Genomic DNA, 19,610 nt, shown 5'->3' on the forward strand with positions numbered 1-19,610 from the left:
GTCTAGGAAAAAGAGCACATAAACACCTTCTACTTGTGAACAAGCGGTTTACAAGAAACAATCTATTGCTTCATAAGCAGAAATTTATTGTTTTATAGATAGAAATTGCGTAGCTTCCCGCAGCCTCCTCCCTCCTCCCTCTTCCACACTACATTTCCCAGAATGCCCTAAGAACCGCGCGAGACCCGGGATCGCTCTCAGACGCTTCCGGCGTAAGTGGCCCGGATAAGTATGGCGATCCTGAGAGCGTTTGTGTCCCTGTTCACCCCGCAGGCAGGTTCTCGGGTCACCTGGCGGGTCTGTTTCCGGGCCCGCACTCGGCCCCGGCCCGGTTCCCTGTTCCAGCCTCTGCCCGGGGTCTGCGGGGCGGGAACGCCATGCCGTGGGCTCGGCTCCGAGGCAGGTAAGTGACCTGCGAGGCGTCCGCTTGGGCGTTCTCCTGGGAGATCTAGAGCCTGCTTCAGGCTGGCGAGACCCACACGGGGGCCCCGGCTCTTCCTGCAGCGCGACCTTAGACCCAGTCGTCTCTCTCCTGTACCCGCGGGGTCTGTAGTCTACCGCGTTTGTTCATTAATTCCTTCACTTAAGCGTCAGTGCCTGGACTCCGCTCTTTGTAAAGCACAGAGCTACGTTTAGGGGATACGGTGGACTAGGACTGACATGGGTTTTGCCCTGAGCTAACTGGCGGCCCAGTGGGGAATGGCAGTACATTGTGACCCGGACTGTGATAGGGGTCGCAGAGAAGAGTGGCACTCAGACTAGGTTGAAAAGGCAAGGAAGGATTCCTGGAAAATATGGCCAAAGCTGAGACCTGGTTAATCGTGCCAGGGAGAAAACAAGAAGCATTCCACGCGGAGGAAACAGCATAAACAAAAGTCCAGAAATGAGACCGAACACAGGTAGTTTGGGAACCCACTTTGGAGGTAGGATTGATGAGGCTGGTTATGACTTTGAATCTGGATATCAAAGGAGAAATCAATGTTACTTCTCAAGTTTCTGGCTTGAGCAGTTGAGTGGAGAGTAGTCCCATTTACACCAAGACAGAGAAGATTAATTATAGGGCAGTTTTTTAGATGGGAATGAGAGGAGGAGAAATCGGGGAGAAAAGGCAGGAGTAGATGAGGTAAGGAGATGGGAAGGGAAGCAAAGTTAAACGTCTGTTTTGGACGCATTAAATTTGAGGTGCCTTTGAGATTCAAGTGGAGGTGTTGGGTATGCAGTTACATAGACATTGAGAAGTACTGGAGTAAAAATGTTAACCGAAGCTGGCGGAGTGGGAGGGACTGTCTGAGGGGAGAGTAGTGCTGAGCACGACTGTGTGCCAGGCACTGTAAGAGACCCTGGGTGCCAGAGACCAGTACAAAACAGGATTGTGGCCTTGGGAGAACACAGAGTCTAGTGGGGACACGGTGCAGTAAGCAGATCACCTTAACTTTTTTTCTAAATGGTGTTGAAAGCCATTGGTGAGTTTTAAGTATGGGAGTGACCTTGATTACACTGTTAAGATAAAAGTTCTTTTCCAGTTTTATTGAGATATATTTGATATACAGCAGTGTATAACTTCAAGGTGTACAACATAATTTGATTTACATATATCGTGAAATCGTTACCCCAGTAAGTTAACGTCCATCTTCTCATCCATCTTCTCATAGAGATCCAAAAACAGGAAGAAAAAGGTTTTTTTTCTCATGATGAGAATTTTTAGGATTTACTCTCAACAACTTTCATGTATACCATACAGCATTCCTAGAATTTATTTATCTTATAACTGAAAGTTTATACCTTTTGACCGCCCCGCCCCCCCAGCACCTTGCACTTCACAAAGGTCATACGGTATTTGTCTTTCTCTGCCTGACTTATCTTAGTGTAATGCCCTCAGGGTCCATCCATGTTGTCACAAATGGCAGGATTTCCTCATTTTTTGTGGCTGAAAAATATTCTGTGTGTGTGTATTATTTTACATATTAAATTTTAAACTTCTCTGACAGCCATGATTTTCTACGAGGGCGTGATCTTTGGGATGCTTTTCTTCTCACTAATAATATTCTTTCTTAGTAACTGTAAAGACAGGATGCTATCAGGAGTGCCTACTCTAACAGAACCACCTTTTACATGTTTTTAAACTATCTTTCTGGAAAAATTCAGAAGTATCTGTAACAAAATTGTATGTTATTCACTATATTTTACATATATATATTTTACATACACATGCGTATGTATATGTGTTTATGTGTATATAAAGATGTGAGGTATATAACATCTCACTCTTGTGTACACATAAACATATACGTATGTATGTAAATATGTATGTATGTAAATATGTATCATTTATCAGTCGGTACTTAGGTTGTTTCTATGTCTTGGCTATTGTAAATAATACTGCTATTAACATGGGGTTGCAGGTATCTCTTCAACATAGTGTTTTCATTTCCTTCAGATATATTCCCAGAAGTGGAATTGCTGGGTCATATGGTAGTTTTTTTTTTTTTTAGGAACCTCCATACTGTTTCCATAGTGGCTGTACCAGTTTACATTCTCACCAACAGTGCAGAGGGGTTCCTTTTTTCTGCACATCCACACCAGCATTTGTTATCTCTTGTCTTTTTGATGATAGCCATTCTAACAGGTATGAGATGATATCTCATTGTGGTTTTAATTTGCATTTCTTTAATGACTAGTGATGTTGAGTACTTTACATGTACCTTTCATACATCTTCTTTGGAGAAATGTCTGTTCAGCCCCTTTGCCCATTTTTTAGCTGGATTATTTGTTTTTTTGTTATTGAGTTGTATGAATTCTTTATATATTTTGGATATTAATTCCTCATCAGATATATGGTTTGCAATTTTTTTTGCGTTTCGTAGGTTGTCTTTCCATTTGTTGGTTGTTTCTTTTGCTGTGCAGCAGCTTTTCAGTTTGATGTAGTCCCGCTTGTTTATTTTTAATCTTGTTGCTTGTGCTTTAGGTGTCATATACAAAAAATCATTGCCAAGACGAATGTCAAGGAGCTGTTTTCCTGTGTTTTCTTCTGGGAGTTTTATGGTTTCTGGTCTTACATTTAAGTCTTTAATTCACTTCGAGTTAATTTTTGTGAATGGTGTAAGCTAGGGGTCTAGTTTCATTCTTTTACATGTGAATATCCAGTTTTCCCAGCACCGTTTATTGAAGAGACTGTCTTTTCTCCTTTGAGTATTCTTGGTTTCTTTGTCAAATATTAGTTGGCTCTATATGCATGAGTTTATTTATGCACTCTCAATTCTGTTCCCTTGGTCTCTGTGTCTGTTTTTATGCCAGTACCATACTGTTTTGATTATATAGCTTGAAATCAGGAAGTGTGATGCCTCCTGCTTTGTTGTTCTTTCTTAGGATTACTTTGGCTATTCAGGGTCTTTTGTGGTTCCATACAAATTTTAGGTTTGTTTCTTCTGCCTCTGTAAAAAAATGCCATTGGACCCTCGATAGGGGTTGCATTGAATCTATAGATGATGCTGGGTAGTATGGACATTTTAACAATATTAATTCTTCTAATCCATGAACACAGGATACCTTTCCATTTATTTGTGTCGTCTTTGATTTCTTTTCAGCAGTGTTTTGTGGTTTTCAGCATAGCAATCTTTCACCTCCTTGGTTAAATTTATTACTAAATATTGTGGGTTTTTTTTTTTTTTTTTTTTTTTGGCGGTACGCGGGCCTCTCACTGTTGTGGCCTCTCCCGTTGCGGAGCACAGGCTCCGGACACGCAGGCTCAGCGGCCATGGCTCACGGGCCCAGCCGCTCCGCGGCATGTGGGATCTTCCCGGACCAGGGCACGAACCCGTGTCCCACTGCATCGGCAGGCTGACTCTCAACCACTGCGCCACCAGGGAAGCCATAAATATTGTATAGTTTTTGATGCTTTCTTTTTCAGATAATTTGTTGTTAGTGTACAGAAATGGTATTGGTTTTGGTATATTAATTTTGTGTCCTGCAACTTTACTGAATTTGTTGATTAGATCTAATGGTTTATTGATGGAGTCTTTAGGATATTTTTATAGATAAAATCATGTCATCTGCAAATAGAGACAGTTTCCTTTTCAATTCTGTTGCATTTTATTTCTTTTTCTTGCCTGAGTACTCTGGCTAGAACTTCCAGTACTGTGTTGAATAGGAGTGATGAGATTGGACAGCCCTGTCTTGGTCCTGACCTTGGAGGAGAGGCTTTCAGCCTTTCACCATTGAGTAGATTGTTAGCTGTGGGTTTGTCATATATGGCCTTTATTATGTTGAGGTGTGATCCTTTTGTACTTAATTTGTTAGAAGTTTTTAATCGTGAATTTTGTCAAATGCTTTTTCTGCATCTGTCAAAGTAATCATGTTTTCTTCCTTTCATTCTATGAATATTGATTGATTGACCTGAGTATGTTGAATCGTCTTCGCAGCCCAAGAAATAAATCCCATTTGATCATGGTGAATGATCTTTTTAATGTTATGCTGAATCAATTTGCTAGTATTTTATTGAGAATGTTTGACCTGTAGTTTTTATTTATTTATTTATTTATTGTTGGGTCTTTGTTGCTGAGCGGGGGCTGCTTTTCGTTGTGGTGCGCGGGCTTCTCATTGTGGTGGCTTCTCTTGTTGCGGAGCCTGAGCTCTAGGCTCACGGGCTTCAGTAGTTGCAGCATGTGGGCTCGGTAGTCGCAACGCGCAGCCCCTAGAGCACAGGCTCAGTAGTCCTGGTGCATGGGCTTAGTTGCTTCGCGACTTGTGGGATCTTCCTGGACCAGGGCTCAAACCCATATCCCCTGCATTGGCAGGCGGATTCTTAACCACTGCACCACCAGGGAAGTCCTGGCCTGTAGTTTTCTGTTAGTATCCTTTATTGGCTTTGGTATCAGGTTAATGCTGGCCTCATAAAATGAGTTTGGGAGTGTTCCCTCCTCTTCGATTTTTTGGAAGAGTTTGAGAAGGATGGGCATTAATTCTTTAAATGTTTGGTAAAATTCATCTGTGAAGCCATCTGGTCCTGGGCCTTTCTTCATTGGGAGAATTTTTTATTACTGATTCAGTCTTCTTACTAGTAACTGGTCTGTTTTGATTTTCTATTTCTTCCCAATTTTGTCTCGGTAGATTGTATATTTCTAAGAATTTTTCCATTTCTTCTAGGTTGTCCAGTTTGTTGGCATATAGTTGTTCGTGCCTCTTATGATCCTTTGAAATTCTGTAGTATCAGTTGTAATGTGTTTTTCAGTTACAATTTTGTTGGTTTGGATCCTCTTTTTTCCTTGGTCTAGCTAAAAGTTTGTCAATTTTGCTTAGCTTTTCAATGAACGAACTCTTTGTTAATCTTTTCTGTTGTTTGAATTACATTTTTAAGAGATGACTGTGATTGTTCTGTGGAGAACGGTCAGAATGGAGGCAGGGGGATAGGTTAGGAGGCTAAGGCAAGAGATAGGATGGCCTTGACTAGAGTAGTGGCAGTGGGAAATGGAGGCTTAAAGACCGATTTATGAGGTGTAACAGGCAGTATGTTTTGTGTCAGTATCCTTTTTTGTAAAATGGGGATAATCGTAGTATTTGTGGGGTTGTTAGGAGGATTAAACGTGCCAAGTATGTAAAGTAGTTAGTACCGGCACATAGTAAATATCTAACAAGTGTCAGCTGCTAACAGTACTCCTGCTGTTGGCTAGATGTGGAGGGTAAAGGAGAAATCAAGAATGACTGTAGGCTTCTGGCCCACGTGACCTGTTGGATGGTGCTAAGGATAATAGGAAAAGCAGGTTTGTGACAGGAGAGAAATTATGGGTTCTGCTTTGGCAGCATTGAACTGCGTGTGAGATATCCATTGGGTGGTTGGATGGAAGATGATCTTGGCTGGAGATTCAGATTGTAGAGTCTCCAGCATATAGAAGTAATTATAGGAGGTTAGGAGATCATCCATCAAGACTGTGAGAAGGGAGGAAAGAAGAGTGTAGTTCAGAATCCTGAGGGACACCAGGACGCCAGCATTTATAGGACTAGCAGAGGAAGAGGTGGTTGGGAAGGAATGGCTTTTTTTTTTTAATGGAAATGGAGGTTGGGCAAAGGGATAGGCAAGCTGCATAAGGCAGAGCTGAGATCTGAGTCTCCTCCTCTTCCGTCCAGCTTTCTTCCATGATGCCACATGACCTCTTCAGTGTCATGTCCAGTGACCCGGGCCTCTTTTTCCTAGCTGGATCCCCTCAGCCTAGAATTTCCTTCCCTTTTTCTCTGCTCTATTCAGGCACCTGGGAAGCCTTCTTTGACCCTACCATGCCCTTCTCTGCTCCCAGGCTATGTTTAGTTTCTGCCTCTGTAATCACACAACCCCCTGTACCTTCCTTGTATGTAGCACTTGCTCTAAGGAATGTAATGGAAGAGTGGAATTGATCTAGGCTCTGGCATCAGATAAACTGCAGTTTAAATCCTGGCTCTATCATTTAATAGCTAGTTGTCTTTAGGAAGACTCCAATATCCGATATCCTCATCTACAAAACTGGGATATCAGTATTTTGTGGGTTGTTGTAAGCATTCCTGAAAATGTATGTAATGAGTGGCATATAGGAGACAACTCTGTAGATGGTAGTAACCATGATTGTTGTTAATGTTGCATTAGCTACTTTTTTCATGTTGCTTTCTTCACTAGACTTTCAGTGCCTTTTTGACAGAAACTGTATCTTTATCATAGTGAATGCTCAGTAATTTTAAATGAACGAATGAAGGAATCTTGGAGGTATTAGTATTATGCATACTGAGGTAGACCTTGTGTTAATAATTTTTATTGTTGACTTTTCCATTTAGAGGTCTTATTGGTTTGTCATTTTTGACATCTTATTTACTAAAAATTCATTTTAACAGAATCTGGTAGCTCAAAGATCAAGAAACCTACCTTTATGGATGAGGAAGTCCAAAGCATACTCATCAAGATGACAGGCTTAGATCTGAAGAAGATTTTTAAGCCAGCTATACAAGAAGCGAAGCCACCAACGTATAAGCTAATGACCCAGGCACAGTTGGAAGAGGTATGTGAATGTAAGAATATTGGTATAATACCTTCCTTTAAAGGATTAAACAAGATTTCCAGGACCCCTTCAGACGCTGGTAGCTGCTCTTCCACAGGTGCTAGTGAGGGGGAGTTGCAGGCACAGAAGTGAGAAAAGAAATGTGAGCAGGCAGGCAGAGAGGAGCAGGGGGTATGGCCAAAATTAGGCAGACTGGGCGTGTGGTCCAGGCCTGGCTGTCCGGCAGAGCTGCCTCTGCTCCAGAACCAGCTTGATCAGCCTCCCTTTGTGCTGCCTGTTCCAGCTTCCTTCCTAGAGGAGCATTTGTTGTGAGTACTTTGAGGCTGAGGCTTTGGTGAGATTATGAGATCCTTCTGGACAGCGTCCAACTCCAGGCAAGGGTCCTCCTGGAGTCGTGAGTATTGAGTGCTTTGTGGAAAATGCTTTGATGTATGAATATGTGAAGAGCAATAGCTCTTCTTTCTAATTCAAAAATAATTAAGAGTCATAGCAAAAAATTCAAATACCCAATAGCATATCACACGAAGGGCCCCTTTCACCTCTCAGAGGTAACCACCGTTAACAGTATGGCATGGAGCAGTGTGCTCAGTGGTTAAGGGCAGGGGCTCTGGAGTTAAGTTGCCTGGGTTCAAATCCTAGTGCTGCAGCTTCTTAGCAATTTACTTAACATTTGTGTGCCTCTATTTTCTGTCTCATAAAATGACATAACAGTAGCACTTAGCTCATAAGGTAGTTGTGGGCATTAAATGAGCCAAATTTAATACAAAATATTTAAACACATAGTAAGCACCCAATAAGTGAAATCCTTTGTCCTATTTCAGGCAGCTTTTGTGGCCTGGCTCTGTCTTAGAGCATCCCTTTGCTGTTTTGAGAGTGGTTAAGCCTGTAGCTAGTGCTCTCAGCCACACCACAGAGGCAAAGACCAGGGCCCAGGAGCCCACTTATTCATGGCTACAGCCTCTTCTCTTTGAAGTCTTTAGCATTTTTCATTAGTGTCTGCTTTTGTCAGGTGATCCTTTTGGTCTGTAACCTTGCGGCTTTCCCAAGAAATATTTTATTTCATTAGGCTACAAGACAGGCAGTCGAGGCGGCTAAAGTCCGATTAAAAATGCCACCAGTTCTGGAAGAGCGAGCGCCAATAAATGACGTGTTAGCTGAAGATAAGATTTTGGAAGGAACAGAAACAGCCAAATATGTGTTTACTGATATATCATATAGCATACCACACCGGGTAAGTGTATGTCTAATTGCAAAATGATTTTTATTTGAAATACTGTGTAGAGATGGGCCTGAGGGACGAGGGTCAACATCGTGTGACCCAGCTGTCTCTGAATCTTCCAAACCAGAATTTCTGCGACTGAGTGAGACCTGGCAGATACAGCATAAAGAAGAAAAATGCAAACCAGTACCACATCATCATGTCACCATTTCCTTACAGATTATGGACACAGTATTTCCAGATTGACTGCAGAAAAAGAGACAGGTGTGCTGAGACAGAACAAGACAGAAACCTACCCTCAAACCACAAATAGGAAAGTATCTTCAAGGCAATATAGGAGAAGGGAGATTCTGCTCAAGTTAGACTGATTTCCGTAGCTGAAGCTTTTTAAGATGGAAATTCTTGCTGATGCCAAAAAAACTCAGACTTCCTGAAGGATTTTCACTGTTCAGAATTTGCAGTAAAAATGGCAGGTTTCCCCAGATAATTTTCAGGCACCACTTCATCTGTTGTAGTTTTTATTGTCTAGCTCCTCTTCCTATGATTGCCAGTTCCAAAAGAACACTCTGGCACTTACAAAATATATTAGTTGTTGTTTGAGCCTTTTCAAGTAAAGAGCAAAAGAGTAATTTACAGTTCAGCCCGCAAAATGCAGTAGAATATTGCATAGTGATAGGGCTGGGAAAAGGGCCACCCTGTACTAATCTTTCTATCATATGTGATTTTGGTTGGAAGACATGATTTGAGCAATGTCCATGTCTGTACATCAATCACCTGTATATCTGACATAATGAACAGGGATCAGAATTTTCATTTTTAATTATAGAGTTTTTGCTTTTATATATGTTTGCAGTGCTGTGCAGGCTGGTTGTGGGAGCATTCTATAACCTGAGAGGGAGAAAGGAACTTGGAATTCAAATTACCAAAATCCTTTTGAGGAATAACTGTGGTACTTTGCCATCTGCTATTTTTTTTCTATTTGCAGTGCTTGATGAAAGTTTTAATTATATTATCCTCAGAACACATTCAGAGACTCTTAACATTTCTGAAGAGTTGAGTGTCAGTACCATCTGGTTAATTTAAACATTAATCAGATGGGTCTCATTTATCTGCTATGTGCAAGGCTCTGTGTAAGTCACTCTGGGTGTTGCAAAGAATTGTAATCCACAGTTCCTGACCTCTTCCAGTTCTGTAACAATATTAACAATATCTGAGAGGTGTTAAGAATCCTGCACATGATAAATTGCCAGTTGGGTGGTACACACAGTGGGTGGAATTCAGTGGAGGAAGCAGTCCTGTGGCCTGGGATTTGGCAGGCGGACCAGCCAGTCTGACACTTTTGTCTCCAGTATGAGGCATCGCAGAGGTGTGGGATTAAGACTCCCCACCTTTGGGTTTGTTCCTTCAATCCCTGGGACTTTAAACATAAATCATAAAGTAGTAAAGTCTGTCTGTGTGAGACTTTAGGATGGGGAAATGAAATAATTCAGAAAGGTTTTATAGCACTTCTTTCTTTTGAAATGGATTTAGATGAATCTCAGGTCACCTTTTTTTGTTGAACCGTTTTATGTATTGAACCCACTTGAAGGCTATAGATCACATTTAGTACATACTTTGATTTAGGTTTCTGCTTGTCAGAGGCACTGCAGTGATTAGTGAAGGGAGTATCAAATCTCGCCAGGTCTTTGAGGCTTACAGTTATCGTTGAAATCATACAGATGATTGCATCTTATGTTTCCCGGTTGCATTTTATATTGTTGATTGCAGGTTATTCTTATAATCGTGCTTAGTGGGACACTGGAACTAAAAATTAAGTCCTCACGGCCTCATCCTTGACTACGTTTTCTATTTCAGGAGCGTTTTATTGTCGTCAGAGAACCAAGTGGCACACTACGCAAAGCCACTTGGGAAGAAAGGGACCGGATGATTCAAGTTTATTTCCCAAAAGAAGGTCGTAGAGTTTTAACACCAGTAATTTTTAAGGAAGAAAATCTTCAGGTAAGGTGATTTTGGTTTCATAGAGGTAGCGCTGATGGTTTCTTCGTTGAACAGTTGGCTCTGGTGCTGCTGGGCCTTTTGCTTTGATAAACAGACATTTCTAACGATAAGGAGGGTTATTTATCTTGTAATTGGCTTAGGTAGGATTTGAATCCAGGTGTGACAGTTACGAAGCCTATGTTGTTTCTGCATCCCTCTTGCTGGGCACAGATGTGGCCTGTGTGTGGATGGGCAGGTCCGGCATGGCGTCAGGACAGGTGTTGCACTCTCATGTTCTTCTCATCTAATTCTGTGTGTTGGTTTAGACCATGTACAGCCAGGACCGGCATGCTGATGTCCTCAATCTCTGCGTTGCCCAGTTTGAGCCAGATTCTGCTGAATATATCAAAGTGAGTATATTCTACAGTTTCTAAAGTATGGGCTTAAGTGTGATTACGAGTATGATTTTTTAATCCAGCACAATGAGTTAGGTTATAAGCTTTGATACAGGGGAAAAGAAGGGAAATGCCTGAACACCTATCAAGTGCCTGATGTACACCAGATAGATATTTTCATTCTCACAACCCTTGACTGAAGGATGAGAGAATTTAAGAGAGTTAAGTAACTTGTTGAAAGTTGCACAGCTAGTCAGTGGTAGAGGTAAGACCCAAACTTGACGGCAAAGACTATTCCTTTTTCAGTTAATCACACAAGAAAACAGTTGTTCACGGAAATTTGCCAGAATGCAGTGTATGTATCTTACAGTTCAGTTTAATAAATAATCATATAGTACCTTCCATGTATAAGGTATTGTTGTGGAGGTGTAGGTTATGGCATGAACTAGGATAGGGAGCCCTGTCAGAGTCCACAAATGATTGTGGGGAAGAGTGCTAGTTAAGTATACAGATAATTAGCACTGTAGGTCTAAGATGTTAGGTGCTAAGAGAAGGTTACAACGTGCTCTCAGGCGTCATAGGGTTCTTGAAGAGGGTTCTAGAAGGGCAGGGAACATTATGGCTGGTGGAGTTGGGTGAGGAGAGGTGTTTCAGGTAGAGGGGAAAGTATGAACAACAGGCAGGAAACAAAGTATACTTGAGAAATGGCCAGTCATCTGGTTTGCTTGTACATGCAGTGTATATGTAGGGGAGTGGTTCAAGATTAAGCTAGAAAGGTAGATGGGGCCATATCACAGGTGACCTCAGATGCTAGGCTGATGAATCTGGACTTCAGTCAGCAGCCTTTTGAACACAAGAATGCCCTCATCAAAGTCCTCATTTAGGAAGATCACTCTAGAAGAACTGAAGGAACATTCGTTAGTAAGTTAGTGTGGGGTAGCTGATTGGATAGGGAAAAAAGGGAGTGGTGGCCCATTATTTCCAGTGGTCCATATATATATATATATGTAATAGGAGCTTAATAAATAGTGCGTGGCTGGGCTTCCCTGGTGGCGCAGTTGTTGAGAGTCCGCCTGCAAATGTGGGGGACACGGGTTTGTGCCCTGGTCTGGGAGGATCCCGCATGCCGCGGAGCGGCTGGGCCCGTGGGCCATGGCTGCTGAGCCTGCACATCTGGAGCCTGTGCTCTGCAAGGGAAGAGGCCGCAACAGTGAAAGACCCGCGTACCGCAAAAAAAAAAAAAAAAAGTGTGTGGCTGCTGAAGAGTAATTGATCTGGCTATAAATGTTTGGCAGACTTGTTCCAGGCCCTATATACTTTGACAGTAGAGGCTGGTCTAAATCATATCTGCTGGTTAGTGATAGTGGAGGCCGGTATAAGTAGACCTCGTTTACTGATACCTTCTTGGGCAGCTCACATGCTAGTAGATGTATACCCAGTAATGCTGCTCACTTCTATTTATTTTCATATCTCTGAAAAGTTGCATTTTGTGTGGACAGATTCATCATCAGACCTACGAAGATATAGATAAATATGGAAAGTATGACGTTTTACGTTCAACAAGACACTTCGGTGGAATGGCTTGGTATTTTGTAAATAAGAAAAAGATTGATGGTTTACTGATTGACCAGATTCAGAGAGATTTGTAAGTATGATCTTAGTAAGTAAAGAAATTCTTAATTATCATTAAACTTGTATTTAATCTATGTTATTTTTCCAGTGATAACAATGTACTGTCCAGTGATAGATTTCACTTACCTCAGTTTGTTTATGGGTTTGTTTTTCCAGTATAATCCAGTTTTCTCAGTCTTTGCTTCTGTGTTGTGTAAACGGGGCTGGATTCTTTGAAAGAGTAAATGGCTTTGGATCTGTACTGTATACCCTGGATATTGACTTATCCCTGGCCTTACTGGTGCTCCTGGATACCAGTGAACTTTCCATATACTTAAAGGGGATTAAATAGGAAATGTAAAGAAGTAGACATAAGCTCTGATGGGTGCTTTTCAGTAAAAGTCATTTAATTTATGAAAATACTCTTGCTTTTGATCCTCCTTGTTTTTGCAAGATTTTTAAGGCATTAAAAAGGTTACAGGTTTTTTTCAAAGTTGTGTGAAACAAAGAATGTCTGTTGTATTTTAGCATTCAACTGGTGTGCACCCAGCCTTCTAGCTGAAATAATACTTTACAACTTGTGATGAACTGAGGAGATTATTTTCGAGTATCTTTCCATTGGTTGAGTTAGAGAAAGGCCAAAATAACAAGGAAAAGAAACCAACACGGCTGTAGTAAGAAAGTCACCAGAGAGCTTAGTGATTATTGCCATCTTGAATGTAAGGAGTTTTGACTCAGACTATCCTCCGTGTAATCTGAATCGTTCACACAAAGGTAAGGCATTTGGAACTAGAAGGTTCCATATTGTCTAAGAATTACAGCCCATGTGGAAACAGTGTCATTTCTCATAGAAACATCATTCCTAATGGTAAGTGATTTCCAGGCTAGCCCTCTTCTCCAGCATATGTAGTGTAATCCAATTCAGAGGGCAGAAATATACCTTCATCCCACATAAGCAAGAGGCTGCTGCTGGTCATGAGGATGCTCAAAAATGACTTGCCTTTAGGTGCATTAGCAGTGACATCTCCTGTGAATGAATTTTCTTATAAAGCTTCTCAAATGTAAATATTCTGAAATTATTTTATTATAAAAAGAATTTAACTTCTTTTTATTTTTTGCGCTACGCGGGCCTCTCACTGTTGTGGCCTCTCCCGTTGCGGAGCACAGGCTCTGGAGGCGCAGGCTCAGGGGCCACGGCTCACGGGCCCAGCCGCTCCGCGGCATGTGGGATCTTCCCGGACCGGGGCACGAACCCGCGTCCTCTGCATCGGCAGGTGGACTCTTAACCACTGCGCCACCAGGGAAGCCCGAATTTAACATTTTTTATAAGAAATTAGAGCAACAGAGAAATGTACTTCTGGACTTCCCTGGTGGCGCAGTGGTTAAGAATCCACCTGCCAATTCAGGGGACACGGGTTCTATCCCTGGTCCAGGAAGATCCCACATGCCGAGGAGCAACTAAGCCCATGCATCACAAGCCTGCGCTCTAGAGCCTGCGAGCCACAACTACTGCGCCCACTTGCCTAGAGCCCGAGCTCTGCAACGAGAAGCCACCGCAGTAAGCCTGCGCACCGCTGTGAAGAGTAGACCCTATTCACCACAACTGGAGAAAGCACATGCACAGCAATGGAGACCCAACACAGCCAAAAAGGAATAAATTAAAAAAAAAAAATGTATTTCTTTGAAAATTAAGGTTCTTTATCGAGGAGTACTAATAAGCGATATTATAGTAATAATACTCATCACACGTACGCTTTACCTCTGAAGCAGTTAATTTGCATACTGGGAGGGAATTTTGAGTTCCCTGAATTTCCTGATCTGCTTAAGTAAAACTTCCTGTGGGAATGCTGAACAGGACAGTTTGCTGCAAATCCCAGGCTAAACAGTAGAGGGTGCATGTCCTCAGTGAACGGAGCCCAGGCCAGAATTGAGATTCTGCACATTTATTTCAAACTGAAGTTCCACTGTTGGTTTTGAATTGAGATGCCTTTAAAATCTTTGCATGTAAATTTATTTTTTTTTTAATTTCAAATATGGGCTGGGTGTGAAGCTAAATTATTCTGTGAGACACAGGCATTGTACCGTAGCATGAACGTAAAGAAGCCCTAAGCATGACTAAGATATAGAAACCCATTTAAGCTCTTGATGGGTTCACATGGTTATGCTCTAAAGAGAATTACTGTTATCTTTTGTTGTCACGTCTACTGGACTATTAGATTACAACAAACACAACAGATTTATACTGAACGTTTAAAAAATATTTTTCCTCTGGAAAGTTTTACTTTCTCACTTCTGGCTTCTCAGTTCTACCAAGACATGGCCTTTAGGGTGGATGGGCCTTGGAATGAGCCCAGAGCATCTCTCAAAGGTCACCATGTCTTGAGAAATTCTTTATCCCACTCTAGAAGGGTTTTTATTTTTCTTTTAACATCTTTATTGGAGTATAATTGCTTTACAATGTTGTGTTAGTTTCTGCTCTATAACAAAGTGAATCAGCTATATGGATACATATATCCCTATATCCCCTTCCTCTGGCATCACCCTCCCATCCTCCTTATCCCACCCCTCTAAGGTGGTCGCAAAGCACCGAGCTGATCTCCGTGCTATGCGGCTGCTTCCCACTAGCTATCTATTTCACATTTGGTAGTGTATATATGTCAGTGCCACTCTCTCACTTTGTCCCAGCTTACCATTCCCCCTCCCCGTGTCCTCAAGACCATTCTCCACGTGTGTGTCTTTATTCCTGTCCTGCCCCTAGGTTCTACAGAACCAATTTTTTTTTTTTTTTAGATTCCATATATATGTGTTAGCATACAGTATTTGTTTTTCTCTTTCTGACTTCACTCTGTATGACTGACTCTAGGTCCATCCACCTTACTACAAATAACTCAATTTCTTTTTATGGCTGAGTAATATTCCATTGTATATATGTGCCACATCTTCTTTATCCATTCGTCTGTCAGCGGACACTTAGGTTGCTTCCATGTCCTGGGTATTGTAAATAGAGCTGCAAAGAACATTGTGGTATATGTCTCTTTTTGAATGATGGTTTTCTCAGGGTATATGCCCAGTAGTGGGATTGCTGGGTTGTATGGTAGTTATACTTTTAGTTTTTTAAGGCACCTCCATACTGTTCTCCATAGTGGCTGTATCAGTTTACCTTCCCACCAACAGTGCAAGAGTGTTCCCTTTTCTCCACACCCTCTCCTGCATTTATTGTTTCTAGATTTTTTGATGATGGCCATTCTGACCGGTGTGAGGTGATAGCTCATTGTAGCTTTAATTTGCATTTCTCTAATGATTAGCGATGTTGAGCATCTTTTCATGTGCTTTTTGGCCATATTTATTTCTTCTTTGGAGAAATGACTACTTAGGTCTTCTGCCCATTTCTGGATTGGGTTGTTTGTTTTTTTGATATTGAGTTGCATGAGCTTCTTGTATATTTTGGAGGTTAATCCTTTGTCAGTTGCTTCATTAGCAAATATTTTCTCCCATTCTGCGAGTTGTTTTTTCATCTTGTTTATCGTCTCCTTTGCTGTGCAAAAGCTTTTACGTTTAATTAGGTCCCATTCATTTTTGTTTTAATTTCCATTTCTCTAGGAGGTGGGTCAAAAAAGATGTTGCTTTTATTTATGTCACAGTGTTCTGCCTATGTTTTCCTCTAAGAGTTTTATAGTGTCTGGACTTACATTTAGGTCTTTAATCCATTTTGAGTTTATTTTTGCATAGGTGTTAGGGAGTGTTCTAATTTCATTCTTTTACACGTAGCTGTCCAGTTTTCCCAGCACCACTTATTGAAGAGGCTGGCTTTTCTCCATTGTATATTCTTGCCTCCTTTATCAAAGATAAGGTGACCATATGTGCGTGGGTTTATCTCTGGGCTTTCTATCCTGTTCCATTGATTTATATTTCTGTTTTTGTGCCAGTGCCATACTGTCTTGATTACTGTAGCTTTGTAGTATAAAGTCCGGGAGCCTGACTCCTCCAGCTCCATTTTTCTTTCTCAAGATTGCTTTGGCTATTTGGGGTCTTTTGTGTTTCCATACAAATTGTGAAACTTTTTGTTCTAGTTCTGTGAAAAATGCCAGTGGTAGTTTGATAGGGATTGCATTGAATCTGTAGATTGCTTTGGGTAGTAGAGTCATTTTCACAATGTTGATTCTTCCAATCCAAGAACATGGTATATCTCTCCATCTGTTTGTGTCTTTAATTTCTTTCATCAGTGTCTTACAGTTTTCTGCATACAGGTCTTTTGTCTCCTTAGGTAGGTTTCTATTTTATTCTTTCTGTTGCAGTGGTAAATGGGAGTGTTTCCTTAATTTCTCTTTCAGATTTTTCATCTTTAGCATGTAGGAATGCAAGAGATTTCTGCATTTTGTATCCTGCTACTCTACCAAATTCCTTGATTAGCTCTAGAAGTTTTCTGGTAGCATCTTTAGAATTCTCTATGTATAGTATCATGTCATCTGCAGACAGTGACAGTTTTACTTTTCTGATTTGGATTCCTTTTATTTCTTTTTCTTCTCTGATTGCTGTGGCTAAAACTTCCAACCTATGTTGAATAATAGTGGTGAGAGTGGGCAACCTTGTCTTCTTCCTGATCTTAGCAGAAATGGTTTCAGTTTCTTACCACTGAGAACGATGTTGGCTGTGGGTTTGTCATATATGGCCTTTATTATGTTGAGGAAAGTTCCCTCTATGCCTACTTTCTTGCAGGTTTTTATCATAAATGGGTTTAAATTTTGTCAAAAGCTTTTTCTGCATCTATTGAGATGATCATATGGTTTGTATTCTTCAACTTGTTAATATGGTGTATCACATTGATTGACTTGCCTATATTGAAGAATCCTTGCATTCCTGGGATAAACCCCACTTGATCATGGTGTATGATCCGTTTAATGTGCTGTTGGATTCTGTTTGCTAGTATTTTGTTGAGGATTTTTGCATCTATGTTCATCAGTGATATTGGCCTGTAGTTTTCTTTCTTTGTGACATCTTTGTCTGGTTTTGGTATCAGGGTGATGGTGGCCTCTTAGAATGAGTTTGTGAGTGTTCCTCCCTCTGCTATATTTTGGAAGAGTTTGAGAAGGATAGGTGTTAGCTCTTCTCTAAATGTTTGATAGAATTTGCCTGTGAAGCCATTAGAAGGGTTATTTTTATGTACCCTCTCAGCTTTGAGGTGGCAAATGGTAGGAAGGTATTGACTATGTGAGAGCACAGAGATTATTTAGTTTGGGAAAGGCTAGGTAAGTTTTAAGGTTGAAAATTGTTTATAGGTTTCACAAAAGGTAAGTACAAACTGTAAGAATTGAGCTTTTTTGTTATGGCTTCATCATAGATAGTTGTGTGACACTACATAGGTTGCTGAGGTAGAACCTGACTTTCCTTTTGTTTGGTATGCATAATTGCACATTTGCTTCCCTAGGATGCTGATTTTTAACTGATGGGTTCCTGGGAATACAGGAGGCCTGGGAGTCTTGCCTTGGACTCGTAAAATGCTTCATACAGAGGCATCTGTCTCAATGAAAATTTGTTAGCAGATGTCACTGCAGTGGTGGCACTGAGCAATCCCCATGACCACCAGCCTCCAGCTTATGTAGGATGAAGGTACAGTCAAACCCCCCCTGAGTTGGATTATGTTATCTGCTGATGATGTGGGCTGGCTTGGAAATCATCTACCATTAGAATGCTGTCTCTACAAGAAATGATGTTCTGCTTCCAAAAAGGATACAGCCACATTTAGAATATATTCACTGTCAGAAATTGGGCCCTGCCTGTATTGACTCCTGCCCTACCTATCTCAGAGTTGAAATGAAGCCTAAATTAGACAGTATTCCTGAAAGTGCCTTTGAAAATATGAAACTGAAGGCCATAAAAAATTTTTTCTGGCCCAGGGGAAGTTTGAAATGTAATTTAAAGTTTGGCAGATTTATAGGACTGTGAAGCAAAAGAAGAAAACAGTACAAACAAAAATTAAAAAAGAAGAAAACAATAAACCTTTTTAACAGTAAACCCTTTCCCTCTAGAGTCGATGATGCCACCAGCTTGGTCCAGCTCTATCACATCCTCCATCCAGATGGCCAGTCAGCTCAAGAGGCCAAAAAGCAGGCGGCTGAGGGATTACATTTAGTTAAGGTAAAGGGACTTTTTTTCACATTAGCTACTGTGTGGTGACTGAGTTGGAAAGAATTTTTAAGTGGGTCATATTTAATGGTAACTAAATAGATTTGTGGCCTTGAACCAGAGTGATCAGAGCTACCATATTTCTTTAGCCTGGACAGTAGAAACAGAGCTGCTGCTGGAGTCCAAGAAGTTCACACAGTGGGGCAGTAGCCCCCTTGTTTTTTGCAGTACTGGCAACTAAGTGGTCAGGTCACCAGCAGGGCGTGGTGGAGGACTGCTGGGTAGTACACGTCCCCAGTGCAGCTTCCTGTCCTCCACTTCGGTCACATTCCTGTTCAGGTGTCCAGAAGCTGGGAGGGTAGTGCTTGTATAATACCAAGCCTTAGTTGTGCTATCATTTTGGAATTGCATACCTCTCAAAACTATGGGCTAACATAGATGTCTCTGTAAATGTTGAGAGACGATTTTTTTCAGGAAGGGAAGGGGAGACCATTGTATAATTTTCATCTCTAGATTCTAATGCTCAGGTTAGACATGTATTTGTGGATCTGGCTTCTATCCCAATATTACTTCATGCATACTTCAAAGCAGTTACAAAGCTTACTAAGGATAAAAACAACCAGTGATGATGACATCATCGGTGGGGTAGAAAAAAACCCATTCTTTAAAGTGAAAAATCAGTTTGCTAACTCTTATCCTCCAGATTTCTCTTGAACCTAATGGTTTTTATTTTGATCCAGCAATGTCAGGTTTCTTAATTTTTTTCTGAAAGATGGCATCCATATTTGGATACCTCTGGTGTTTAGAATTAGTGTTGCTTTAAATGTGATACTGTTTTCTGTTCATGTAGTATGCTTATTGTTTGGTAATCAGAAAAATACTGGAAATGTGGAAGGCTTTTTAAACTGAGACTTTCCTTTGCTGCTACAGAAATGTTAGTGATGTCTCAAAACTAAAAACTATCAATAGTATATGCTCTATTATTTTCAAACTTTTTTTTTTTAAACAGGTCTTTGCAGAAACAGAAGCACAGAAGGGAGCATATATAGAATTAACACTGCAAGCTTATCAAGATGCATTCATTAGCAATTCTGCAGCTTCCTAAAAATACTTTTTAAATAAATTTCATTTTACTAAATACTGGCTAGTTTTCTCTGTTAATACTGAGCGGTTTAAAAATGTCAAAATTGGGAGTTCCCTCCCTATAAAATTACTTCTTTTGTTTTTTAAGTTCCAAGTAGTGCCTCTATCAGAAATACAAAGAAAAAC

General features: G+C 40.9%; 1 protein-coding gene across 1 annotated transcript; it reads left to right on the forward strand.

Annotated features, from left to right (window-relative positions):
- The first annotated feature begins 224 nt into the window (after positions 1–224).
- Positions 225–19,579, forward strand: MRPS22 (mitochondrial ribosomal protein S22). Its single transcript, XM_060011335.1, has 8 exons — positions 225–403; positions 6,853–7,016; positions 8,083–8,247; positions 10,090–10,233; positions 10,539–10,622; positions 12,107–12,252; positions 18,245–18,353; positions 19,351–19,579. Exons 1-8 carry the CDS (start codon positions 232–234, stop codon positions 19,444–19,446), a joined length of 1,080 nt encoding a protein of 359 aa, XP_059867318.1. The 5' UTR covers positions 225–231; the 3' UTR covers positions 19,447–19,579.
- Positions 19,580–19,610: the final 31 nt, after the last annotated feature.

This window comes from Delphinus delphis, chromosome 4 (genome assembly GCF_949987515.2).
Source record: "Delphinus delphis chromosome 4, mDelDel1.2, whole genome shotgun sequence".
NCBI classification, from domain to species: Eukaryota; Metazoa; Chordata; class Mammalia; order Artiodactyla; family Delphinidae; genus Delphinus; species Delphinus delphis.